At 46.6% G+C, this 27,867-nt stretch overlaps 2 protein-coding genes across 3 annotated transcripts; one reads left to right on the top strand and one right to left on the bottom strand.

Moving 5' to 3' along the window:
• Positions 1-27,867, bottom strand: LOC139054399 (serine/arginine-rich splicing factor 12-like). Of its 2 annotated transcripts, none has more exons than XM_070531335.1 (6): positions 27,690-27,867; positions 26,897-27,001; positions 26,108-26,211; positions 23,387-23,516; positions 5,640-5,723; positions 1-436 (listed from the first exon to the last, which is right to left on the bottom strand). In XM_070531335.1, the coding sequence occupies exons 1-6, from the start codon at positions 27,755-27,757 to the stop codon at positions 313-315; spliced, it is 615 nt and encodes a 204-aa protein (XP_070387436.1). In that variant the 5' UTR covers positions 27,758-27,867; the 3' UTR covers positions 1-312. The 2 variants fall into 2 exon arrangements, with proteins under 2 accessions (XP_070387436.1, XP_070387435.1); XM_070531334.1 differs by having other exon boundaries at positions 1-473; positions 27,690-27,857.
• Positions 10,767-13,756, top strand: LOC139057023 (uncharacterized). The gene has a single exon (XM_070534829.1). The coding sequence runs from the start codon at positions 11,284-11,286 to the stop codon at positions 13,279-13,281; it is 1,998 nt and encodes a 665-aa protein (XP_070390930.1). The 5' UTR covers positions 10,767-11,283; the 3' UTR covers positions 13,282-13,756.

Below are 27,867 nucleotides of genomic sequence, written 5' to 3'. Positions count from 1 at the left end.
TTGTTTGTCATGAACTTTAATAGGGACAACATATTTACACAGGTGTGCATACTGTTCTGACATAAGAATGTAAGCCAAGGACAATGAAATTTTGTACATAGCATGTTGGGGGAAAAAAAAAAGCTCGTACTGAAACTGCACTTCTACCAAAAAATGATGTGACAGCAAAGTTTTAAGGACAGGATTAAAGCAGAAGCAAGATTGCAGTTTGTTTCCAGCACAAGTCAAATCCGAGGTGCTATAGAGAAATGGAAGTATTTCCACTGGAATTTGAGAGGGTGGATACATGAAAACAGTCCAGCACAACTGAATTCATTGGAAGGCAGCTAAGTCGTCACTCTGGTGATTTGCTTCGAGACTTTTCTCCCCGGCTTTCATCGATGATCTCGTAAGGTGATCTGTCCCGGCTTTTTCCCTTGCTGCCAAGATGCGATGACTGCGAGCGAGATCGGGACCTGCTGTAAGACCTTGATCTGAAAAATTACCGAATACAAGGCAGCCTTGGAAGCTTGCAAAAATGATATGGAAAGAGTAGGGGCGAATGAACAGTAATTGTCAGGACCAAATAGAATACTTTAATAATAAACTGCCATTCTAATTATTGATATTCACATCCCAGCACACTCCCATTAACAAGTGTGATTACACTGCAAGTCACGGAGTGTTATTAAAAGCACAAATAGAGCATTAGAGGCAAATAGGCAGGTTGTTTGCATACTCGGCACTTAATGGCGAATGTTTCACTACACAACTTCTCATGTGTGATGTCTCATGGATGCCAGGATTAAATTTATCTCTTAGTAGACAATATGAAATATTAGAAAACTACAATATACTCAGATGTATGAATAGCAACTATTAGATTCGATAGATTATAGATAGATTATTAGATTAGATAGATTCGATAAGGCAACATTAAATTTGTTATTTAAATATTTGCACACCCCTAGAAGCAAGACATCGTTCACACCAACTCAGCTCGTGTCAGTGACCTAAAGCACACAATTACAGAACACCACAGATATGGTCCTCATTCATACACTTCACCGGGTATGATCTCGCTAAACCCTGGCAAGAGCAAAGGGCTCAAAAATGGCACCTAAATTACAAGAAAAATATTAAGTGTAGTGTCCATAATGTAAAGAAATCTCAACGCTAGACAACGTAGCTACGCACTTCCAAGCTATGTACAGTAAAATCTCGTTACTGTGAACACCACATTAACGAACTTTTCAGATTTACGATTTTTTTAAAAATCTCTGCCAAAATGCCTATATGTTCAATGTCAAAAACTTGAAGCTCCACGAATTTCTAACCTATATTTTATCCTGTAATCACCAAGATGCTTCGTTAGCACGAAGTGCCGTTGATGTTTTCATACCGCATCCCTGAGGCTTACACGTCATCCGCAGCAGCAACAGCCATGCGCTGGGGAACCCGTTTCAGCGGGTACAGCCCCAGCAGCATCATGTATGGAAATGTTTGGACTCTCTGACTACGTCGCAGGCCTAGTGTCACAACATTGATAGCAATCGGCAGGAGCTGCGAAGTTATCGGTGCTGCAATTGTGTTGTGCATTCGCATTGCTGACAATGAGTTCTCTTGACCTCCGCGTTAAGCGACGCCAGTTTTCGCTTTAAAAAAAGTGGATATTTTGACGCAGCTGAATGCTGGAAGAAAGCAAGTCGACCTGTGCAGGGAGCACTATATTTCCTTATCGACAAAGGCGACGATGCTCAAGGATCGGGAAAAGATAATGAAACTAAATTGAGTCGCAGCTGGTTCGCCCCCCCCCACAAAAAAAAAGAAAACACTTGCGGCTTGGCAACTACCAGAATGTCGACGAGGCCGTCCTCACGTGGCTTATGGATGCCAGACAAAACTATGTGCCCTTGTCAGGCCCAATTATTCAAGAGAAGGTGCTACAATTCGCGGCCACCTTGGACATCTGCAGTTTCGATGCAAGTGCTGGATGGCTTTCCTGCTTCTGGCAAAGGAATGGCATTGCGTGGCAGGTTGCTTGTGGCGAAGAAAAGGCAGCAGATGCCAAGAGCGTGGTTGCCTGGCGGAACGAGCGCTTCCAAGAGATCATAGTCTCTCTCTCCAGACGACGTTTTCAACAGTTGTTGCCCAATAAAACAATGAACTTCAAAGGTGACAGGTGCAAGGGCAGAAAGAAATGTCTCCGCATATCGGTTCTGTTCTGTGTCAACTCCCCAGGCACGGAAAAACTCAAGCCGCCAGTTGTTGGCAAGGCTGCTAAGCCGCACTTGCTTGAAGAATGTCTCGTTGCCTTGCGACTACCAAGCCAACAAAAAAGTGGACGCGAGGATTGTTCACTCAGTGGCTGCAGCAGCTCAACGACACAATGAAGACAGAAAAATTCTCATTGTTAACTGCTCGGCGCATATCATGAACGTGCGATTGAGCAATGTGCAAGTTGAATTTATGACCCCGAATTGAACTTTTTTGCTCCAACCTTTGGACCAGGGCATCAGATGTGCGAAGGTTGAATTTCGGAAGAATCTTGTGCACCGTCTCCTGATCAATACAGTAAACTCTCAGTTGTACGAACGTCGGTTTATCGAATATTTCAGAATAAACTATTTAAAAATTCCCGGCAGTTTTCTTATAGATTCTATGCAAAAATGTTTCACTTAAAGGCTGTGCTACGCTGTGCGTAGAACCGTGTTTTAAGGAGTACCACACTCTGAAATATTACTGAACATACTGCAGTTCTGAGTGATGCCGACACCAAAATACTGTTCCTAATTTTTTTTTTTTACTATTTATTCCCGACTTTATACATTTTGTACATTCAAGATCTGCAATAAAATAATTTGACCACCTGGGAAAGTTTTTTTCAAAATAATTCGACCCTCAAAGGGTTAACGTGCACCTAAATCTAAATACACGGGTGTTTTCGCATTTCGCCTCCATCCAAATGCGGCCGCCGTGGCCTGGATTCGATCCCGCGACCTCGTGCTCAGCAGCCCAACACCATAGCCACTGAGCAACCACGGCAGGTAACGGAACATGGCTTGGTCACGTGGGCCACAAAAAAATGTGACGTAAAACTATGCTGCATCGTCTGCTCGCACATATGCGTGCTCTGCCAGCAGAGGTCAACAACTGGCGATTCGAAGTGCATGTCGCGATTATAATTATTGCGAAGAGCGACAACAACGGTAAGAAAATATTGGGGCTTGTGAGAGTCGGTGATTCATTCTGAAGCGCCGTAAGCTTTAGCTTTGAAGTGAACCGGAAAAGGCCTAGCGACGATATCGGCGGCGAAGCTACCGTCAGTGCCACAATGACCACTCCTCGGTCGCCGATTGGCCGCTTCGTCGTACAGCTGCAGCACAAATGGGCCCCGGGCCCCTCCTCTCTACAGCAAGGAAATCTCGCCGTTCGGGAGCAAAACCGTCGTCGCACGGGGGCCCACAAATGGCGTGCGGCGAGTTTCCGTGCCTGTAACGTGGACGGGCCCTCACATTTGAGAAAGGCCAAGCGAATGAGAGACCGCTCCGAGCTGCCGAACTATGCGAGGAGAGAAGTGGACAACTCGATCGCCGCATACCCTGGTCCCTTTTGGAGTCTGCCAGCTAGTGTTACACTCAAACGTGTAAAGGCCCATCCGCACACAGTTTGCCGCTCGCGGGCCACCGTGCGGCGTTCATGTTGTCTACTTCTCTCCCCATTAGGTCCGTGTCTGCACGCCTTACCCCTTCTTTGCATTAAGAAAGGATTTCTATATGCCTGTAGCTTGGTCATAGTGGAGGCTACGCTCGGCTCAGCAGGCTCCGTACTCGGCATTTCATCGCTACTCATCATAAGTCACGTTTTTTGCGCTAGTGTGCTATGACGTCAATATTTTCGTTCCTCCTCTGTGACGTAGTAACTGCCGAGCTAGTGATGGGTCTTGACTATGAGAAGGAGTTTTTAATGACTTTGTAGAGCTGAATTAAAATTATTTTGAAATGTTTGCAGTGTCCAATACCTCGTTCTGGGTGTCCTTGCATACGGAAGCAACCTACAACATGCTTTTTATAGCCTCAAAATTTGGTGTCACAAGCCCTTTAACAAGCATGGTGTAATATGGGCATAAGCAAACATGAACAAGTCTCACTCAATGACCACGGAAACTTATCAGAACACTGCAGCGAGAAAGTGCGCTAGCAGGAGCGAGCGAATGGACCTTTGTGCAGACTCTTGCTTCAATGTGAACTAAGCGACAAGAACACAACGTGGTGCACCTAGATGCGTAGACTGTCACCATTGCAGATGGCTTTCAAGATAGTGGCCGTGCCTAGGCAGCCGCCACCGAATTAGAGCACCTCTCCTGCTTGCGCTAGTGCCGCAGGCAAGTTTCGGGAACTCCGAACGCCCATGATGCAACCCGATTTCGGCCCGTCTCCGGACACGTGATCACTTTTCTTAAAATTGCGGCATCGTGATAAATACTCGGCATGTCTTTGCAGTCAGCACTTCCATGCCGATAGAGCAAGCGTAGAAATCAGGAAGCAGACGGGACTAACCGAAGAACACGTACTAAACAGAACATAGAAGCAGCTACGGCAGCTAGGCTCGAAGCGCGTGCGAGGCATAAATTTTGAAATATCAACGGCGATATGGTAACACAGATTTAGGGCCGTACTCTATTCCAACATGCACGCAGTTTTTTGGGTAAATACAGCAATCAAAATGGCAGTGGTGGTGCTTTGATCAATACCGTTTCGGACCTGTGGTCATGGCAAGAAGTCCAGAAAATCAAACGACAAAGGGTTTTTGTGTCTGAAATTTCAGACATTCGTGTCTGCGGGGTACCATGGCGGTGCCAAGAAGGCATCTGAATTATCGGGCATGCCTGAAAAATCAATAATTGACTGTAGTTGCATAACCCTACTGAAAATGTTGCATTGCAGTGAAAATACCCAACTTTTGCACAGTTGGACCACCACTGCATAAAGCAAAACTGCCACACACATGACCACTGGGACTCTGTCCAAGGCTGCTCCGCCTATAGGCAGATTTCACATGCTATTCAGAAGGTAACGTGTGGTTATTGAAATCGAAACACACTGTCTTTCTGAGCCATCCCACTGTTTCAATATCTCAATGCAAAATTTCTGTACATTTGGAGAAATTTCCATTTACCCCTGCAAAAGCCTAAAAAGATCCCTAGAGTTGGCAGCACTGCATAAAGCACACAAGTTCTCCCTGCCACGGCTGCTCATTGCTACACGTGAGTATTGCTAAAACCAGCAATGCTACAAATCGGTTTTACTGTACTTTTGATGGCTGTCCCATTTCTTGGCATTTGAATATTGCTTCAAGTGGTTTTGACTACCATCTGCAAATACAGGTAATTTTCGTTGAATTCGGTTTTTAACACAAATTTATGTGTTTGCAATGCAATATTTTAAACTATCAAACGATTTTGTCATGCCCAGATTTCTATGCATCATTGGTGGCAGTTTTTATATGTGGCAGAGCACACAGGGTTTTCAATGGTGTTTCTCGCATGGTAAATTGTAAAGCTTGACACTATGCAAAAATTGCATTGAAGCAGGGTCTGACTTCCTTACTGACTACCAAAGCAGACAGGAAGTACAGCAAATTGCAGGCTTATGTCTTACCTCCGGGGTGAGTAACTCTGCCTCCTCCTGTCCCGTGACCTTGAACGAGATCGAGATCTGCTGTAAGAGTGCCTGCGGCTTCGCCTGCAAAGATGAACCCATGGACGTGGTTGTGACACACGACCATTAAAGCTTTTCGGAAGCTTCTATTGAAACATGCGAAAAGAATTTATTGCTCCGCATCCTACGACGCTATTTTGGTTATCCTTTGAGATGGATCATTCAGTCTGAAGCATTACAGGTGCGATTCTGAGTAGGCATATTTCATGTTAAGGGGGGACGCGGGTCTTGAAACGGCAAAAAATCACAAAAAAGTCGATTTTCGGAAAAGTGCATTTTCGCTACGTTTATACATTCAAGAATCCCTCCGCGAAATCTAGAAGCTAAATTTAATCGGAAAATAATAAAAAATCGCGCTTAAAGGGGCCAGGGTGAACGCGAAATCAGCAAAATTTGGTCAAAAATGTTCAAACTTCGTGCCGTCACCATTTGCGAACGCGGTGGCCGATGGCCGCCATCTTGCGCTTGTTTTGAAGCTGTTTTCTTTGTGCGCGTTTTGCACCAGTTCAAAATGGCGTCGGTGAAGGGAAACCGACGCTATCGCATCATTTCTGGAGGATGCGTCCGTGCCGCCGATTGGCCAAAGCGCGCACACCCCCGCGCGCCTCGCTCCTATTGGTCCGGTGCTCGTCGGCGCGCGCTCGACCGCTCTCGCGTCTCGCTACGTTTGTTTATCTCTGGTTTCATCGCGCCGCTGTCTACGTTGGTTCAGCCGCTTGCTTCGCGACGTTTGATAAGATCTGAAGTAGCAGAAGCTTGATGTGGGTGAGTTGGTTATACTTAGGCGCTCAAGTATGCATACGTTATGCATACTTGAGCGCCTTGTCTGTCGTACATGTGTTCTTTCGTCCGCGTATTCGTAGCGCTCATTTCATCAAGTTTGATAAGATGCTCATTTCGCTGCCCGGATGGCTGGAAAAGATTGTCGTCTCAACGCTACTACGCGTCAAGCGGCTGTGCAATGCGCGACGGAAGGCGGCTAGGCCTGTCATACTCGCGGAGTTGCCGGTTGCTGGTCTGCCTGGACATTCTACCGGATCGAGTTCCGAGCTGCAAACTGGCGCGTCTAGCGTCAACACTTCGTCCGCCCACGCCACGCGTGTTGGCACAGATCGTGCAGGCACAGTTTCCTTCACGACTGAAGAAAGTAGCGAGCGCGCAGCGAGCGCCGGAAAACGTCCGGAGCGCCGGACCTTCGAAGTGCTAACTCCATCAAGAAGCGAGAAGCCTCTTTGAGCGCAAGGAAGCTGGCCAAAAAGCGGCAAAAAGATAGGATGTATCCATATTATGCCCCTAGTGAATTTCCTTGAGATTTTATTGGTATGTTCTCAATAAAGATGTAGCAGAACGTTTTTCCTTGATTTCTCAAAACAACAATTCCGACAGACTTCCAATTTTGGAGGTAAAATAGCTTCTGTCCTATTTCAGCTATCAACATAATTTTTTTTTGCCAGAAAGATAAATGTATGCAGTAAGCAATATGCACCTTTTCAAAGCAGCACTCTTCTCAAAAAGTTTTTGAAATGGGTCACATGCTTGACATGTCAAGATGGCATTTTTTTCTCACAACTTTGATGAGCTCTAACTCTTGCTCAGATTAGCCTAGAACATTGAATAATACCTTATGGCACTCCCTGAACATCCTAGATAGTCTTTATACTCAAATTACTGTGTTAGGGTTTTCTGTTTAGAAGCTAATTTTCCTCCAAACAAAGGACTCAGCTTATACAATGCATTTGGAGTATGTCAGAAACTACTTATCCTATGGCAAAATTAATTATATTTTTAGAATCTGCATATTAAAATACACAATGTGTGAAAATTTCGTTGAGATCTGTCCACAAATAAAAAAGTTGTATTTCAAGTGTAGCCTCCCCCCTTAAATCAGAGCAGACGAGCATGTGGGTAAAAATTGGGACAAACATGTCCCCATAGGCTATTTTCATCACGTAGAACATTAGACGAACTCATGTGCATGTACCTCCTCGTGGCTGCCTGTAAAATGACACTTGCGTACACAATAAATGCAGCACGCACATGTTTCATTTGTGTTCACTAGGCATTTGTGTTCACTAGGCACCCCTTTATTACAGCACGGTCTTTTCAGGGCTGCCTGGTATATTACAACAGCACTTTGAAAACACGCTTCACGGGAAGCCTCAAAGGCTACACATTCCTCGAGCCAGCATTGGCGCAAATTTCGTTTCCTTTTAATAAAATTACCACTAATTTTCTCTGATAGCACAAATATCCCACGTTTTTCCTGGGTATTTCCAGACTATTCAAAATACCTCAGAATTCCCGGTTGGTGGACACGGCCCTGAACAAATTACAACCGGTTGGTTAGATGCATATGTATTGCAGAGCAGTGAATAGAACTCATTTAGTGCAGGATTTTTCGGTTTTTGTAGCAATTGTAAAGCTTTGACCACACTTAAGGGAGGACGCGGGGATCAGATCGCGAAAATCGCAATAAAGATCGATTTTTGGCAACCACGCGTTTCGGTATCCGCAATGCCTAATCTACATTGTATCAAAATGGTTTGACTGAAAACGCACCAAAAGTGCTCGAAAAAAATTAATTGATCAGTGCGTAGGGCGAGAAAGCAGCTTTCAATCATGTAAAATCACCGCAGTTCGGGGAGCCCTAACTCTTTCTTTCCCGCCACCGAACGCCGCCATCTTGGTATCGTTCGAAAGCTCGAAGTTTCGCCATTCCATTTCTGAATTCTTTGGTCGTCGCCATCTTGTAACAAACACAAAAGAAGCGCGGGTCTGCTAGAGACAGTCACACGGGCCCTGCGATGAAAACGGGCCTCCGATTGGTTGCCGTACTGAAAGGCGTCTCGCCATTGGTTGCTGCTGCAGCAGCGTGCAAGCTGGCAACCACAGCGGACCGCAGTTGTCTGCTTTGAAAACCACGCCGGCGTCTTTCTTCGTTTGACACTCGCAGAATTCGAATTTATGAAAGCTCCCAGGTCAGTGATGGATCGTCGCTCGTTCGAAAAGAACTTTTAAATGAAGCATGCCTTCAGAAAACGGAAGTGCAAGCCTCCTACTGCGAGAAAAATACGGCGGCGAGCGGGAGAAGCGGAGAACCCGACTGAACACGCGGATAACGTGCTGCGTTATCTTGCACCGTGCGATTCCAGCAGCGAAGCCGACAATCGCCCTGTGACATCGACACTGATAACCAAGCCACTTGAAGACGTGCCAACGGAGGCTCTCGCACCTGTGCGTACGGCCGCGCGAGTCAGCAACCGAGATCGCGTTGTTAGAGGTGACGCGGGTCGAAGGTCTCCATCGCCGGCAGAGACGGTGTGCGTTTCCGATGCATCGTGCGACGGGGACACGCAGCCTGCGAGTGAGCCCCAACCGTCGACGAGCTGCATACTGTATGGTGACTCAAAGCTCACCAGACAAATCGTCGCACGAAAGCCGCGTTTTGTGTCAGCGGTGACTGCAGAAGCGCAGGCATGCAGCGTTCGCGACTCCCTTCGCGCAGTGTCCGCGACTGAGCGGAAGCAGCAATGCCAAAAACAAATTTCGGCCCCTTGTGACTGTGAGTTCATTATTATGCCTGTTTCCGCGATGAACTCTGATCGCTAAAACTCTGTGCCCAAGATGCCAACAGCGTTGTGTGGGTGTACACTGCGATACCAGGCTCGGTCTGGCAGTGAAAAGGATAAAGAACGCCTGAAGAAGGCATCCAAAGCGCACCAAACAATGAGGCAAAGGTGTAAGAAGATGCCTGACAGCAATGATTCAAAATATTACAGCCCTGGTGTTTTTAATAAATTTGCAGTGCTCTTAGAACTTTGCAGCCAGTTTTCTCAATTGCTTTTTTTTTGTCAATCACCTCGCTTGTGGAAAGCGTAGCACAACAATGGCTGCACCGATTTTGGCCCAGTTTGTTTTGCTGTGATCCACAAGCTGTGCTGTACTTAAAGACAGTCTTGAAATTATTCTTTATCTTTCCATTATTTAATTATTTCACAATTACTCCATAGCTCCATGCAGTGAAGCACAGTCATGTGCATGTTATGTTGAGCAAAAAATTAATAGCGCACTAAAAAAAAAAAAAAAAACGAACACTGTCTTGATGTTGATTAGACATCTGGGCAAACATCCAAAGTATTCCCAGCTTCCTATCATGTTTTGTTACTGTGCCAGGCTTTCCACAAGCAAGGAACTTATAAATTCTTATAAAACATAAACTAATTAAGATATCCTAATGAAACTTTAGATTTGTCCCTTTTGTGCAGTGTGCGTGTTAAATTTCAGCCCTTTCTGTCAAGAAACAAAAAAGTTAGTTCTGATCCCCTCCTCCCCCCTAAAGGGAGTCAAGCTAAAGTGATAAATTACTGCTTGAGAAGATCTAAGACGTCAATATTATTGCGAACAGAGCCTGCCTAATAAAGAAATTGAGGCAAATGCAGGACATGATTAGACTCCCCCGAGACATTCAAGCACTTGCCCGATGACAGAAGTATTCCCAGTTAAATTCTGTCACCAGTACTGAACTACTCGTTGCAAAAAACATCCTTGACTAAAAAGCAGCTGCAGCGGTGAATACGCCGCTTTCTTGGCTCGGTACCGCCATCTGTCGGGTGCTGTTTTACCCGCCGCCAGCAGCAAAGGGTGGTGATGGCGTATGTAACGTCACCACTCCCCCGGTTGAATGGCGGGAGATTTGAATTTCGAAAAAGGTATTTGGACACTTTAGATGCAATTTTCCCGTAAACTAAGTCTTTTCTTGGCACGAAACAAGCATTGCAATGTTTCTGGAATGGTACGTAAACAGTCCACACCGACGGACTTTAGTGCCTCTTACTCCGGGCACTGCAACTGAAGCTCTCGATAGTGCACGTTTTATTACACCTAAACATTATGTGTCGCATTCACCGTTTCCACGGCGGTGACAGCTTTGCTGGCACCATTAGAGGTGTTTAAGGGGGGACGCGGGTTTCGAAAGTCGAAAAATCGCGAAAAAACCGATTTTTCAAAAAGTATATATTTCGGCTATACGTGTTGTAAACTACCTTTCCTGTAATTATTAACGCCTAATTCACCGTGGAAATGCTTCTAATTCGATATACAGCAGGCCACGGCAGCCCCCGAGCCGCGAGCGAACGGCGAAAATAACCAAACATCGCGCGCGCGCCATTTCCATGCCGCTGAACCGAGCGCCGCCATCTTGGTCTTGTTTTGCTTGTGAATGCTTGCCCTTTCCCGTGTTGCCTTCGCCGGCGGCGGCCGCGGCATGGTAGAAGCATGGCTTGCACGAGATTGGAGGCCTCGAAGCAGTGTTTGAGGTTCCCGCGTCTCGAATTCGAGCTGTGATTGGACGAAGCGCGCGCTCCTGGAGAACGCGGGGGAGAGCGTGGCTGCTATTGGCTGCTGGGCACGCTGACACGTGGTCTCTCCCCCGGCGCGTCGTCTGCTGCTGCTCGCTCCGTTGACGGCGTTCTTTGTGCGCTCCCTTTACCATTTTCGAGATCGCTGTCTTCGCTACCGTCGGGATTCTTGTGGCGTGTTTTGAACGGTTTTGTGCACCCTACGGATCGTCGCGCGTCCGTTCACGATGGTCCCTAAGCGGAAATTCAAAACGCAACATGCGTTCGGTGCGCGGCGTCGTTCTATGAATGCCGTCCGCATGGCGAAGTTGGCAAAGCGCGTTGCCGGCGATTGCGGAGACGCTTCCTGCAGTGCTGCCTCTGCTACACCGCTAGAAGAAGTCTGCGTTGCCACTTCCAGCGCCGTACCTTCCGAGTCAGCAATGCAAGGAGACGGCGTTTCAAGTGTGCCTGTTGTCCTGACCGCATCAACCTCGGCGATCGCGGCACCCTCTCTCGCGTCTGTCGCCGTGAGCAAAGACGCATCGTCGACCGTGCGCGTGAAAACGCACTTTCTGACGCCGGAGGAGATAGAGGCGGCGGAGGCACAACGTAATGCTGTGAAAAACAAACTTGGTGCCACGCCCGCGACGCTACGAAAATTTCAAGCGATGTCGCCCGATCCCGCACCAGCCACTGCTACTACCGTAGATGAGGTATTTTGCCTTGTGCAAATGTGTGTGTTCGGCCACCTGCTCTCCAAAACCTTGTGCCAGCGCTGCCTTTCAACTGGACTGACAATTCAACAAGGTACCCAGTTCGGACTGGCTACAAAGCTTGAGTTGGTATGCCCACATTGTGGGATTATTGCTAATTCTTGGAGTTCACCACGCCAGAACACAGGAAATGCTTTTGAGGTGAACATCCGAGCCATTATGGCTATGAAGCAAATTGGTAAGGGGCAGACAGCTGTAAATGACTTTTGGGCTGCTATGAATGTATCTCACAGAGGACTTCATCACAAGACGTACCAGGAACATCTGAAGAAGACATTCAGGGGCCCAGAGACTCAACGCATGGAGAGTTTCTATTCAGAATCAGCAGCTGCTGTGAAAAAGATTTACCAGGGAATGGACCCAGGATTTACCAGAGACATTACTGTGGTCTATGATGGCACCTGGCACAAGTGTGGACACACATCCCACATTGGAGTTGGGGCAGTGATAGAGTATCACACTGGCCTCATCTTGGATGCAGTTGTCCTCTCAAACCAGTGCCTCGGGTGTCAAACAGGACCCAAACCAGAAGACTCCGAGTACTCAAGCTGGCGTGAGCAGCACATCTGCCAAAGAAACACTGATGCGAAGTCTGGAAGGATGGAGGTCGAGGCAGCCTTGATCCTTTTCGCCCGTTCACTGACAAAGCACAACCTCCGTTACACAACGATTGTGTCCGATGGAGACAGTGCCACCTACTCTGCCCTTGTGAAGGAGAATGTTTATGGGCTAGTCCCAGTTGTCAAAGAAGAATGCCTCAATCACGTGCAGAAAAGGATGGGGGCTGCACTGCGCAACCTAGTGCAAAAGAGTGATAAGGCATTGGGAGGGAAAGGAAGGCTGACAAAGGCTCTGATCGACAAGCTGACGGATTACTATGGCTGGGCTTTGAGAAACAACTCGAATGACGCGGCAGCAATGCAGCGTGCAGTGATGGCGTCCTACCATCACATCACATCCACTGATGAGGAGCCTCACCATGACCTATGCCCAGAGGGCGCTGGCTCATGGTGCCGCCACAAGGCTGCTGAGGCAAATGGCTTACCACAACCAAGGCACAGGTACAATCTGCCAGGCTATGTCGCTGAGGCTATGCTGCCTGTTTATAAGCGCCTCTCCGAGCCTTCCCTTCTTCAGCGGTGCCTTGGAGCGAAGACTCAAAATGCATCGGAATCATTTCATTCTGTTCTGTGGTCACTGATGCCCAAGGAGCAGCATGCATCCCTGATTGCAGTGGAGACAGCACTGAATGATGCAGTGATGCGGTATAATGCTGGAAACCAAAGGGCCACCAAAGAAATTTCTCTGTCTGCGGGGCTCACACCTGGCCACCTAGCCATCCATCGAGCCGTGGAAAAAGATGCCCTGCGCATGGGAAAGGCTGAGAAGCGAGGTCAAGCGAAGACTGAGAGGCGGCAGAGAAAGAAAGCCTGCAAAGACACCGCAAACTATTCTGCGGGGTCATTTTAGACTCAGAAATGTTGTGTCAAAACTTCAAGGGCCGTTTTCTCGAAATGAATTTTTTTCCTGGTGTGGCTGCTTATGCAAGCAGTATCTCTGGAACCGCTAATCAGATTCCCACCAGGTTTTTTTTATTGTGTGCCTGAATAAATTTATGAGGGCAAGACAGGCCCACTTTTTCAAGTTATTGAGTCTGGAATTTATTATAAGCAATCAAAATTAGGCTAATGCAAGTCTAATTAGTAACACTAAATTCAATGTTGTGCTAAAACTTTTCAGCAAGGAAATTAAAAAAAAGGGCTCTGTCTTGCCCTGTGGTACCTATTCAGGAATCTTCATATTGAATTTGACAGTGCTAACACATTTTGCAAGTTCTCCAGGCATGTCATAAGGAACCTATGTGAACCATTCTGATATACTCCTGTAACTTGAGTACCAGTGTACGTAGCTCCATGAAACTTTGTAGTTATTCATATGTCTATGCCATGAGTGTACCCTGAAAATTTCATTGAGTTATCTCAAGGAACAAAAAAGTTGGTGTTCGAAGGTAGCCTCCTCCCTTAAAGACTGGAACACCCACTTCCTCACCGAAGTTTTTTTTTTAAGAGGGGGGACGACATAGGTTATTGAGAAACCAATTTCTTGCATATGCTCATTGAGTTCTTGTTTATTTTAAATGTCCAATTATATTTTTCATATACATAGTAGTTGCAAAAATAATAATTACCTTCTATTATTTGCTGAAACAATTAAAATTTACCTGCTAAAGGAAAAGCTGCAAACATAGTTGGATACTACAATGCATAGGGATAACACTGCAAATACATTTGAAAGTTTTGTCATTTCACACCCTACGGCAGTTCTATGTTCACAGTATCAATAATAAGAGCATATGCAAATAAGAATATTCGAGCTGAAAATGAAAAATGTGCTGTCAGCTTTGCCTTCTTAACACATTTAGGTTTGTGCTGCTCCTAGGTCCAAAGATACTGATGCAGCGAACAAGTGACCAAAAACCATGTTTTGAGAAAAATGAGAAAAAAGAAACTTTACTGAACGCTAGAGTAAAAGCTGTTTAATATTCAGAATTGACTAGTAAGCCCCATATTAACCCACTTGCAGCACTTCGACCTTATGCAATTAGCTTCATATAGCAAAAGAAATTGTAGGTGTTTTAGATCTTGATGTCTTGGGTGTCCCAGACATAGCTGACATGAACAAGCAGGCTGAGCAAAAAGTTTGCCTAGACAAAAACGGACAGCTCAATTTATTCAGGATTATCGTAAGTATTTACATATTACAAGTTGCAACAGGCTAGTATGCCACTGGAACATGCCCCAGCATGTATGCCCTAGTGTGTAACGATTGTTACCTAAAAAAAAAAAAAAAAAGCGTTTACCGATTATCGGTGCCCAGCCTTCCCCATGCAGCGAGATTGTTCACGCCAAATGGGTTGCACGTTCGGTCGGTGATGCCGCACAAGATGAGCATCTTGTATCGCCAAAAAATTCAATGCCGCCTGCCAATAACCGGTGCTTTACATTTCGTGCACAAGCGAGATTGTTCACGAGCAACGAGGTGCACGTTTGGCCACTGTTCACGTGCAGCGCGCTCCACACGAGATGACTATGGCAAGACCACACTCAATCTCATCTTTGCCCACTGCCGCACCACACTCTGTACACTCTGTAATGATACACGTCACTCAGATGTAAAATGGAAGTGATTTAGGTTATTAGAATGTTCAGTTTACCCTAAGCCTAATGTTTTAGCTTTAGTACTCGCTGCCGCTGCACAGAAATGGAAAAAATAGGTAGCACCCAAATACAGTGAAACCTCGTTAAAACGCAGTTGGCTGGAGCTCGGAAAAAGTACGTACTAAACGGTAGTACTGTTTAACCGAAATAGCATGAGATCGACCCCTTACATGTCAAAAACTGAACTCCGAGAGAGTGCGATGAAAGGGGAAAAAGCATGCAGTATTTATTCACTGTGTGTATTTTTGTTTGATGCCATGGCGGCCTAGCAGCAACTACAGCGACCTCAAACTTGCTGCAGCTGAGCTTTTCAGCCAGCGCCCCTCTTCTCGGCAAACACTCGCATGTCAGATTCCTCGTTGGCATTACATATTCTCCGTGCACGCGCACGGTAGCGCTACAGAAGTTGCGGGGCGCCTTTTTCATTGCGGGCTGCTGTTCTCTCGACGATTGCATTTATGAGGCTGGCCCAGCTTCTGCCACTGTCGGGCCTGAATCGCCCGTGCCGCCGCTTTCCTTGTCCTCATGACTGTTGCTAGCCGACACTTTGGTAACAACAGAGGCAACAATGGTGAACAGTCTAAACGCGTAGCCGACATCTCTTCACGGTCGCAGCAGCACTGCCGAGCAACTTCGCATTCCAAATGCCATGCACCGTACTCAACAGCAGATACCTGTTGCGTGCCAGCGCTGTCTCGTGTCATGTTCAATAGCACGAACGATGTCTAATTTTTCTTCTATGCTGGGCATCCAGCATCTTCTTTATCCGAGCTTTGGCATGACGCGAGTCCTCACTTGCCCGACGCCACAACGCTCTCTGGCACACCGCCGAAATGATGTGGCTTCATGCACGAACGCACAGTGCGCTTGGAGGCCATTCCAACCTCAGAGGCTTGTTCTACTGGGCCACCCAATGGAGACGACGCACCGCCGTGTTTGCACAACTAAAAGTGGAAACACTATGTGTTAACTGATACGTACGCAATAAGCTGGTAGTTTGAGCGGATACAAAACACATTATGTTCAATGGCAGCTGAGTCGGGGATTTGACTTTACTACTTTTAAAACGAAACTACTGTTTAAGCGGGTACGGTTTAATGAGGTTTTACTGTATGTGGACACCGTGTATGTAGGGTATAAGAGCCATTTCTATAAACTAATAGCAAGCTCATTGGCATGAGGCCCGAACTGTGTCAAGTGTGAGCCTCTCAACAGCAGGAGTGGTGTCAACCTCAACTGTCCTGATGCACTCTCAGCCCATGCACAATGCCTTGGATTGCGTTTCACTGTTTTAAGGAGTATTTTGGTTTGGATGAGACACGTGCACCTTGGCGTCAACCAACACTTGTTTTCCGAGCTCCTTGAAAGTGGCGGCATGCTTCCTTTCCCATTCATTCCTCAATGTACAAGTTCTTTCTGTTCTCGTCATCCTACCACCGCGTGTTCACCCAACAGACCATTTGAACCACCCTCTTCGTCAGTTGTACAGTCAACGTCCGATTTTTTGGACTTCCTAGGGGCCATGAAAATGTCCGAAAAAAAGAATGCATGTCTAACTGCCCCTTAGGCCATGAAAATGTCCGAAAAAAAGAATGCATGTCTAACTGCCCCTAAGGGGAGACACGGGTTTTAGAGACCAAAAAATCGCGAAAAAGAAAAGATCAAAGTTGAAAACAGTATTTTCGGAACTTTACTACTACTATTTTACTACTTGCCAAATTTAGTGCATTCTAAATCGCTACTTTAGCCGTAATATAAATTTGTTGGCTAGACATTAACCAAAGTTTCTGTGAAGAAACGCTTCTTCCATGGTGTGTGATGGCCCCCGCAGTTGTTTGCTTGCACGAACCCCTATATCATTTGAAAGAGCAATCTCTTGTCTTCATTTTTCCGCCACCACCGACTCCAGCCACACATTGGCAGTGAAGAAATTCCGCCTCAAAGAAGTCCCAATGCGTGCTGTCATTGGTCGCCAAAGGCATGCGACCCTCAGCTAGCCATGCCATTGGCTGCATCACTGCAGCTGTGCACATGCTGTGCATGCAGAGTTTTCCCAAGCTGACAGCAATGTCAACCTCAGCTAAGAAGTTCGCCACAATATACACATTTCGAAAACGAAGTCAGCGTACAACTCCCGGGAAATGAAGCTCCGCCACACCGTTTCCCAATGACATAAATAACAGCCCGCTCCGACAGTCGAGAGACGCCGGAGACATTTCGACACGACGATACTATTTGGTAGCCGGAATTTTTTCGCCGTATTCACAGCGAAGCTCAAGGAAAACTTCAAGCATTAGCGCCAACTGCTAATGACCGAAAATCGGAACTACTAGATCGCGTTGACACTGCTGCCGGGACAAACAAACTGGCTACGCCCGCTGTTAGACACAGGACCTTTTCCTGAGCCTCCTTAGAGTTCACCAGACCACATCGAATAGAGTCACTGCTAATTAAGGAGGGCAGAAGCACATCCACCACGTGCCCGAGGCGCAGCATGTGCAAACAAGTTGGCGTCCCCCACCTCGTGCGCCACATGTGGAGCTGTTGTCCCACTGCTTGACTCTTCCCGAATGTGTAGCGGGAGCCTGGCACTGTTCCAGGTAACATGGGTCCTGAGGAAAGCTGCTTTGCAGCTTCGCTCGAAGACAACCTGTCTCCCCCCATCCGCCTATTGCGACGGCGGTTGCAAGTCGCGAGGCAACGATGGCTGTAATGCACCATGAAGCCCTGGGAGCAATTCCCCCCCGTCCGCCTTTGTGATGGTAGTCGCAGACCAGGAAGGCAATACCGCAGACAAATAATCCCTCAGACAATTGGAGCCCAAGGTGTGACCCTCCGAGCCGAACGTGACTTACACTAGCACGGGCGCCTACTATTGGTTGAAAATGACGACACCTGAGCGGGCTCGCCGATTGGCCGAACGTGATGAGACTTCAAGACACCGCAGGGGTTGAAAGCAAGAGACCGGTAGCAGCAAGAGAGCATACCTTCATTTCTTTCAAGCTTCTTGCCACAGGCCGCAGCGTCCGAGTTGCTGCCGGCCCGTAATGACTTTATGACTTAATTTCTTTGTACTCTCACTGTAAATAAACCTCCAGTTTTCATCTCAAAGTCCTCCTCAACCTCGGCCAACTCCCGCACCCAACGGCAAGGTCCAAAATCTGGGGGACAGCAATTGGGATTGTCCTCCAGATTCCAACAACTGGATGCCAGCGGTGGGATCGTCCTCAAACTCCAACATCGCTAAAAACTTGCAGCGGGTGCTCGGAAGGCATCATTGTAGTGACACTAGCCAGATAGATAACATTCCTGGAGGCTACTAATGCAACAGCACTTGTATATACTCATATGTTGTGGTGTTCCGTTCTAGAAACAAGCTCATTTTGTTTTTTTTTTGTTTTTCTCAGAATCTAATTTTTTGGCGTTTTTAAACCCTTTTGACTGTTTTTAGCCGTACATGTACGGCGGCGGTTTTCTGTCCCGCAAGGTCTTTGTCGTATGGGTACGGTTTCGACCCTCCGTTTAAAATTTCGCGCCATAGTGACGATGCACGCTCACTGGGAGGTGCTGCCACCTCTTAGGACTTGCAAGCATTTGAAATTTGTGCTACCTTCTTGGGGAGATAAACAGAACTGACTTCTAGCTTCAGCGCATCGCGCAGGCTGCGGCAACACCCCTTTTGCGGTTTCGGTTTCGCTGCGTGATCGCAAGGGAGGCGCGCGAAACGTCATTTTTCTCTTTGTCGGCACTCTCTTGCAGATGCGGTGGAAGTTGATTTCTATCTTGATTGGCGCTGCCCTTAGCTTGTTTATAACCGCCGCTCGCGAGGTACCGTATTTACACGATTGTAAGTCGACCCCTTTTTTTAAATTTGAAAGCCTGAAGTTGGGGGGTCGACTTACAATCGAAACCGAAACATGGCCCCGCCAAAAAAAAAGGGATACCAACGAGAGCTACGACGTAGTTAGAATTTTATGTTTGCTATATGGCCCTACCCGTATCTTTTCGCTATCCCGCATGTTATTTCGCTTTTCGGAAGGGTTTTTCAGCATTTTTGAGAGTTTTACAGTGCATGCAACACTCATGGGGGGTGTCGATAGTTTATGGAAGCGCAGCTGTTCCCATTTGCGGCGGCACCCTCAGAACGGCGGCGCTTGCGGGGAGTATCGGTAGTTCATGGAAGAGCAGACACTGCTCGCTGGTTTCTCTTTCTCTGCTTGAAGGCATTAGTATTGGCATTTGACGCGTTCTACTTGAGTGCCGGCTACGTGCTACTTCTATGCTTCCCCAGTCGTCATGAGTGCTCCAGGCCCACTAATCGTTCGGCACTCGTTCACAGCACCGTTCAAAAGGGCTGCCATCCTTTACGCCGAAGAAACAAATCACTGCACAGCGGGCCGCAATTTCGATGTTTGTAAACGGGTGGTGCGAGAGTGGCGACTGCAGCGAAGCGAAATTTTCACCTGGTATGACAAGTGAGAAATTTCCCACGTGCCAAAGTCTGGACGCTTTCCGGAGCTGTAGGCTAAACTTGCGGCGTACGTCGCTGAAATGCGTGATCGGTCACTGCCAGTGAAGTGCGACGTGGTCGTGAAACAAGCCCGGACCTTCGCCTTAATTTTAAGGTTCTGCTCCGCCGTGAGTACAACGAGTGGCTGGCGGCAGAAGACTGCGAAATTACGCCAACCGGACCTGTCAAAAGAGCCTCCCTGACGGCTGCGTGTGTTTGAGTGCATTTGGCGTGGGCTGCTATTCTGCAAGATGTCCTGGTGCGGTCGTTTGCCAAATTTGAAATTTCGCTGCACCACGACGCGCTGTGGGACTGCAGCAACGATGACGATGGCAGCACTAGTGAAGACGAGTAGTCCAGTGACTATGTCAGCTACTAATAAATTTTCGTTATCGAACGCGCCGTCCGGTATGCTCTCTTATTTTTTTTTTTTTCGGTCACGCGATATGGGGGGGTCGACGCAACGGAGGCGCGCGAAACGCGATTTCTATTTTTGTCGGCACGCTATCGCAGGGGCGGCGAAAGTCGATTTCTGCGTTGATTGGCACTGCTCTTAGCTTGTTTATCACCGCCGCTCATGAAGTATTCTCGCTCTCTGCGGCTGTGCGGAGACTCGTGTTTCAAGGAGTACCACACTCTGAAATACTATTGAACATTTTGCAGTTCTGAGTGATGCCAACACCAAAATACTGTTCCTATTTTTTTTTTTACTATTTATTCCCGACTTTATACATCTTGTACATTCAAGATCCGTAATAAAGTTATTTGACCACCTGGGAAAGTTTTCTTCAAAATAATTCGGCCCTCAAAGGGTTAAACTTGCCGAAGCGCTATCTCTGTCTTCAGGGCACATTGAACCATAATTTTAGCATCAGCATGTGTGCACTACACAACGCTAAAAGCAGATTTTTTTATTTTCCCTTTTGTAAATTTTAAAACCTGGCTACTAATTGGACCATGACTGCCATGTCTGGAAATTAAAGGGACCCTGAAACGATTTTGGCGATTTTCTACAAACGTACTGAGTCGTTAGAGTAGGTCCTTCTGATCATTAATTGACACATCTAAGTGCTCTGCGTAAAGCGTGTAATTTATTATAAGGTTTTAAAAATGCACATCGCTGTCGATCGCAGCGCACTGCTCGGCGGAATTTTATGCCGCCCCTACCCATATGATGCAAATAACCCATATGACGTCACATGGGCGAGCTATCTGATTGGCTGACCAGGGCGCGTGGTCGATAATTTTTCCAACTTTATGGTGAACAAATGATGCTCGTAATAGTTGGAATGTTAGTTACTTTGTTTTTGTAAAAAGAAAATAACTTAAAGAGAATACACAATAGTTTTTTAGTACACTTGAGCACTTCCGGCACACAGCAAGTGTCGTCTGCTTGTGTTGCAACGTGCGCAGTCTTTGACGAGAGCTCCGCCGTCAGTGTCGATCAGTCTTTTCGTGAGCACGATGATTCACCCTTGTTGCATTGTGGGCTGCAGACGTAGCGACTGGAAAGATGTGACGTTGCGAAATCTTGTCTCTCTGCAAGGCAGCATACGAGCGAACTGGCTGCTGCGCATCGGACTGCGGCTATCCGATAGGCGCCAGGATTTGCGCGTTTGTGGCCGTCACTTTACAGCGGAAGATTACTAACGCAATAGCGTTTCGCAAGTCCGGTATTAGGGCAAACACAAGCGCAAGGGGACAGGGTCTGGCCGCTTGACTGCGCCGGGATGAGCCATGAGATGAGCAGAAAGGTAAACGTGAATGGTGTGCACGGTGCAGCCACCTGGTGGCACAGAGCTCAACCATACACAGTAGCAGCAACGAAGTGCATTCTTCTTTGCTGCTGGTGTGTATTTTTCGCAGGAGTGTAATCATCACGTTGTTCTTATGTTTAAAATGTTTTACACTTGGTTAGAGCAATATTAGCGCTTCGTTTGACTGGTTAAGCGCTGCACCAACAAGTGTTTGGACAGTGCAAACCGATCAGGCTGCTCACGTACGTCTACTCTGAAGTTCCTTCATCAGCTTGAGTTTATGCCTCCAGTCATTTGCCGAAATGACCAGCTTGCCTGTGGTTACCGGAATACCGGCCACCTTCGGCGCTACGACAGAATGCTCGCAACGCACGCTGCTTCGATGGCTCTCGGTCGACGGCCAAGCGGCCAGCGGAGGGGTCTCGCGCGGGAGGAGGCGTGCTCCAACAACCGGAAGTGGACGATGTGACGTCGCATCGTGATGCAGGACCAGTGAAGGCGGAGCTTAGCGCCGCTTGCTCGGCGAGCGAGTTGAGGAGGAAAGGCATGGCTAGGGAGGAGGGTAACTTCTAATCGCTTGTAACTCCATTAATACGTAACGCTTCACTTAAATTGTGGTGCGAATGTTCTACTTAAGCTGTACCCTATGCGCCTACAAAATTTGTCCGAACCGTCTCAGGGGCCCTTTAAGCTTCAAGGTGCTGTAAAATTGGCAATACCTGCGATATAAAAGTAGCCCTACAACTATGTTGCTGATATTCTTGTTACAATTCTTCCGCTAAACAACAGATGATAAGTTAATTATATCTGGAACTTCTCAAGCAATTTAAAAAGCAATTTGAAATCGGCATGAGAAACTGGGTGGGAATTTTTATTAAATTTAGCCAAAATTTGAAAGTTTGTAAACACCGCTTCCCCCCTTAATTTTACATTCTCGGCATATACCTAGTATCTCCTCTTCGTACATGACATACTCCTTTTTGTTCGCAGATGCTGACAGAAAGTTCGCTCTAACCTTCATAGTGTTGCCTTCTATGTATGAAACAGTATACATAGCAACATTTTTTTTGCTGCACATGTGCAAAAAAAAGGAGGCTGTTGACCAGACAGAATGGTGCCAACTTTGAGGCCTGACATTTTAACTCTTCCCCTACCACACCGATTATCGTTAGCCTGCTATTGATGGTGTGAAAGGCAGTTTTGAGACCTATCGTGCTCATGGTCACACTGCGCTATCGGACATAAAGGAGGAGAACTATATTTTAGATTTCTAAGCAGTTTGCATTTTTTTGCTGCCAGGCATTGAGGTTTGAACGTGATCTGAACTTTTACGATCGTCAAAGTAGAAAGCAAAAATGGCCACCTCCCAGAGCGGCACGTTTGCGCTTTCAAAGATCGCAGATCTGTTGATTCAACGGTGTCTGCGGCAGATTTTTTATAAGATTGAGCAGCAGCCAAATCTTAGCGTGCTGAATTTTCGTCAGGCTTCGACTCAGAGCAGCGATGACGCAAACCTGCCCGGAACATTGGCAGCCGCAGCCCTGCACGCAGAACTGCAGTGCCTTGCAGTTAAATTTTTGTAGTGGAATAAGAGCCCCTCTTCATCGTGTAATTTCAACTTTGTGGCTTTTCGAGGATTTCTAGACACCTGCCTACGCTCAAATACCTGACCAATGAAATTTTTTTTTAATTAGACAATACATTTTGCCTATCTTATAATTTTTGTTATGCGTTTTCCTTAGAAGATACAAGTGTCTTTTCAAACTTGAACTTTACCCCATGCTATTCATTCTGGCAATTCATTTTTTCACATTTATCTTAATAAAGCTTTTGCGCATTAAAAGTGCATACAGCCTGCTTTTTGTTTATGTATTCCATAAAATACAGAGTGCAGTAGCTCCTGTAAATAAAAAATCTGACTACCTACAAAAAACACCCATTTTCCCCACAGCTTAGCCAAATACAAAATTAATGAAATGTTCAGCTCGTTACGATATTTAAGGGTTTCAAGGCCTGCTACAAACCCTAAATGTGGCAGAGGTTTAGCTATATAAAAAACGCACACACAACAAAATAAAAAAATTTCTCACCTGGGGCTTCTGTCTCGAGCATATGGAGAACGACTGCGCGAGCGCCTCCTGCCCCGATCCTCGTGACGTCCATGACTGTGAGGAGAGCGAGTTCTGCGTGTCCGCTCTCTTCCCCTCATTTCAGATGGAGCTGCAAAAGGTCACGCATAACTCTACAGAGCCACAGCTAGTATAGCTGACACGAGTATGCAAGGCCCCTCCCCCAAGCAGGCATGAATGGCATGCTTCAGATGAGGATTGTATCTTGTGCTCCCCACCCAAAATCAAAGCTGACGGAAAAGCATGGTTGATACCCTTCCAAGAAACTCAAGCCTTAGTGCCTAGATACAAGTGTTACAAACGAGTACTAACTATATGTATTGCACCTATGCAAAGTCGGGCATCAGACTGCCAAAGGCAATTTATCTGCCACATGATAATGCCAACACCAGTGGGTTCTACCATTGCTGGCTCTGATGCTTCAAGGCACACCATGCAGACACAGTGGCTGTCATCATTGCCTGGAAAGAGGCAACACCTCCACACAGGTGTACCCCTTGTTTGTGTGCAGTGAAAATAGCTTGGCAATTATTAAGAACAAGTTTCTTGTTTTCAAGCTAATACATCAGTCACACAGGGCACTTTCCATCCTAGTTAATTCCGATTGTGTTCGATCAAAAGTGCCACATATGACTGGGGATAATGTTAAACACAATTGCAGAATGACTTCCTCTTTATCCTCGCAAAACCGTTCACTTGGTATGCACCTCGATTATGTGAGCAAACTGAATAAACTTCACAAGGCAGTCCCCTCAATTGGTTACTTGATGCCTTGGAGACACTTTATTAATTAGTCCCAGAAACTGTTACAAAGACTTTACAACAGTTGATCTCATATTTGCACATGCTGATTATGCAGTTTTATACTGTGGAAAGGAGCAACCTCACAGAGTGCACTTGTAAGCAGAATGCACGATAACAAAACTTTATACTCTGCAGTCTCAATACAATTTAATTATTACATGTCAATAAGTGAAGCCAAACTTCCTATCTACATGTAGAACGAAATGTTTGTGTGAAAGCACTTCTCGTGTGAATCGACAGTGCTTGGCGTTTATTCGTAGTCAAAATAGTGTTAAGTATTGCAATGCAAGCACAAAGGTATAGCTGCAATATCGACATTCTACGGAGGGTCAACTGAGCTTTCATAATGTACAGCAGTCAACCCCTGAGCACCTGGAGTCTGCTCAGCACCACCGCCGGCCCGCTGCTGCAACAAGTGCTGTGCTCTTGTCTGTTGCTGCTGCTCCGACGATGGCAAAGCACGCAGAGAGTTCTCTTCCAGCTAAAGAAAAACGACTGGCTTGATCTATAATCAGATGAATGTCACCCTACACATCAGCAGGAATGAAACTGTCGTCTTTTGTTGCTCTTGTTTCATTAAGAATTGCCTACTTCAGAAAAATGTTTACTCTGCAGTCCATTTGCACGATGGCTCGAGTGATAGCTCTATAAAAATTAAAATGCTCTTTAAAGGCAGTTGTGCATTCTTTGTTCAGCTTACGCACTGCAGTGACTGGAATATGCATTAGTGTACATGAGATGTGCACTACACGGAGAAACATTTTTTAGAATAGCTTTGCCACCAAGATCCATTCGAAAAAAAAAAAGTGTCTTGCAAGTTGAAACGGCAAGAATATATGCAAGGTAATATAGTGCTTCATGCAATTTTGCAACGGCTGGCTCTGTGTGTGACCACACAGTCTCTGGCCAACTTTAAAACCACATGAACGGCTTGTGTTAAGCCGATCCAAAGAGCAGCATTAAATTATGGGGTTTTACATGCCAAAACCACTTTCCGATTATGAGGCACGCCGTAGTGGAGGACTCCGGAAATTTTGACCCCCTGGGGATCTTTAACGTGCACCTAAATCTATGTACACGGGTGTTTTTGCATTTCGCCCCCATCGAAATGCGGCCGCCGTGGCCGGGATTCAATCTTGCGACCTCGTGCTCAGCAGCCTAACACCATAGCCACTGAGGAACCAAGGCGGGTAAAGAGCAGCATTAGACGGGGCCCCGCCCACAGGGCTCACTCGGCAATGCTTGTTACCACAGTACATTGCAAGACGGTGCTCATGCAACATTTTAATGCACTGTATGTCATGAGAGTGGCCAGCATAACGCAAGTGACAGGTTTACAATGAATACACTGCTTGCTCAGTATGCTTTTCTACCAGCAGTTAAGATGCACCATCTACCTGCCATGGTTGCTCAGTGGCTATGGTGTTGAGCTACTGAGCATGACGCCGCGGGTTCGAATCCCGGCCTTGGCGGCCGCATTTCATTGGTGGCAAAAACACCAGTGTACTTAGATTTAGGTGCACATTAAAGAACCTCAGGTGGTCGAAATCTCTGGAGTCCACTACAGCTTGCCTCATAATAAGAATGTGGGTTTGGCACGTAAAATCCCATAATTTAATTCTTTTAAGATGCACAATCTCTAGCACCTTCAAGAGGGTCAACAATAAGATCAGCCAACTAGGAAATGGTAACCATTCAGCATGCTTGACATACATTCACTTGTTATAAAAATTCAATGGTAATACTGGTAGTGGTGCCAGTTTCATATGGCCGGCCCAATTAGTACAACAAGCAATGTCTACCCTCCACAGCAACTAGGAGAACAGTTCTAAAATGCAATAGTTTAAGCACAGTAAAAACAAGCACATGCTAGCTTACTTTTGCGGTCTCCCTGGGCAAACTCAATTTCGAGCTCACGCCCATAGAATCTGGTGCGGTCCAGTGAATACATGGCATCTTCAGCGTCCCGGAGATCTTCAAACGTAGTTCAGTAAAGGAAGCCAGCAATCGCAATGACAAATACACAAAAAGGAAAGCTCTCCATGAAGGGAAGTACGGGGATAAAAGGTAACAGAACCACCAGGATACTGTCGACTATACCTGATCCCGCAACGTGTGTGTGGCTTTACATCTTTCGACGCTTGACTCTGTGCAAAATCTTTCGACGCTTGTCTCTGTGCAAAATCTTTCGACGCTTGTCTCTGTGCAAAATGCTCGCAACCCTTGCTTGACTCTTGCCCTTGCACGCCAGACTTTCATGCACACCACCCTAAAGCAGAGCTTGTTCTTGCCCGCTGTTCTGTAAGCGCTTGTATGCCGCCGCCCTCTCCAACGTGCTAGATGATCTTGGAGATCTTTACTAGTTAACTTTACTTGGCACACTTGGTACCTTGAACGTCTGGCAGAACAATTAAAAAAAATTAATCAGACACATGAAGTCACAAGAAAAAAGCACAGCAAGCATCACACGCTGCTTCAGGGCACCCTGTTTAACTGGTTCTACCCAGCGTGAACAGGGCACGACGTGAAGGCGCGTGCGGTGCGGCAAAACACTCAAAAACACAGCGCCTATTGCGCAGCTTAAGCGATCACACTCAGCGAGGGCTTGTTGTGCCTGAACACGAGGAAAAGCAATCACATAGCTTGACTTCATTCCATAAAGGATATTGCACGTATGCAAAACCCCGAGGCCTACGAGTGTAGTAGTCCACTGGTATATAGACATCGGTTAAGGGTCCATATTTACCAAATAAACTGCGCAGGTCGTCCGGTCTACAGCAGAGAAAATACCGTGGGGGTAAACTCATTCCTTACATATTACATCAAAGGAACGCAACCTTACGACAAAGCAAAAGCATACGAGCGCGGTTAACAGGGCCGGGATAATGTAACGTTTCTACTCAAATGCTATTCTTTGACAGTGGTCAGAGCACGCGATATCAACGGGATCAGTCAGCCGTGAACAGCGGAGACAGAATCGAGCAGAAACCGCTACATTGTACCGACCCAACACTGGTGGAAACCGCTAATTAAAACGATTTCGCGCGCCATTTAAACTTGGCTGACATTTTAGAAATGGCTAAAATCTCATGATACTAAGAAAATACAACCTGGATGTAATAACACAATAACACAAAAAGGACTGCAATACGATCCGTAAGGCTGATTTTTTTTAGCAACGAGACAAAGACAGGGCTAGGCCTAACACGAGCATGCCCAAATGCAGTAGAAAACCACCAACCGTACTAATTACACAAGTAAAGGCACCCACTGCAAGTACAACCCAATGTCCGCAGACTAATCTGCTCAAATTTAACCGCCTCATTAACAATAAGCACTCGTGGCATAATCGCCATGCCCCGACCGGGCCTAATCTGACCGTTAATAAGCGAGGAGTCATATTTAACCCATGCAGCACACATGCGCCGCAAACTGTCTAGTACAAAGAATATGTACATACCTAGTGCCATCAGGCACATTTCTAATAAACAGTGAAGAGTTCGGAGGTCGCGAGTACCGCGAGGACATTGCGCTAGGTCCAACCTAACCACCACGCCAGACCGCTAAAATGAGAAAGATGGCCGAGTGCTTTCTTCCCGTAATACGCATACGTCAGCACCCGTCAGCACTGCCACGCT

The sequence above is a fragment of the Dermacentor albipictus genome, chromosome 1, assembly GCF_038994185.2.
Source record: "Dermacentor albipictus isolate Rhodes 1998 colony chromosome 1, USDA_Dalb.pri_finalv2, whole genome shotgun sequence".
NCBI lineage: Eukaryota > Metazoa > Arthropoda > Arachnida > Ixodida > Ixodidae > Dermacentor > Dermacentor albipictus.
Note: the sequence above shows the minus strand (reverse complement) of the source record. Positions and strands in the feature narration are given on the sequence as shown.

What these genes read in the sequence shown, in the direction of transcription:
- LOC139057023 (XM_070534829.1), top strand. Translation starts at nt 11,284, where the DNA reads ATGGTCCCTAAGCGGAAATTCAAAACGCAACATGCGTTCGGTGCGCGG.
- LOC139054399 (XM_070531334.1), bottom strand. Translation starts at nt 27,757, where the DNA reads ATGTCCTCGCGGTACTCGCGACCTCCGAACTCTTCACTGTTTATTAGA. An exon ending in AATGTGCCTGATGGCACTAG is followed by an intron (nt 27,002 to 27,689) that starts GTATGTACATAT and finishes TCTCTGCTGTAG; the next exon opens with ACCGGACGACCTGCGCAGTT. An exon ending in CAGAGTTACTCACCCCGGAG is followed by an intron (nt 474 to 5,639) that starts GTAAGACATAAG and finishes GTAATTTTTCAG; the next exon opens with ATCAAGGTCTTACAGCAGGT.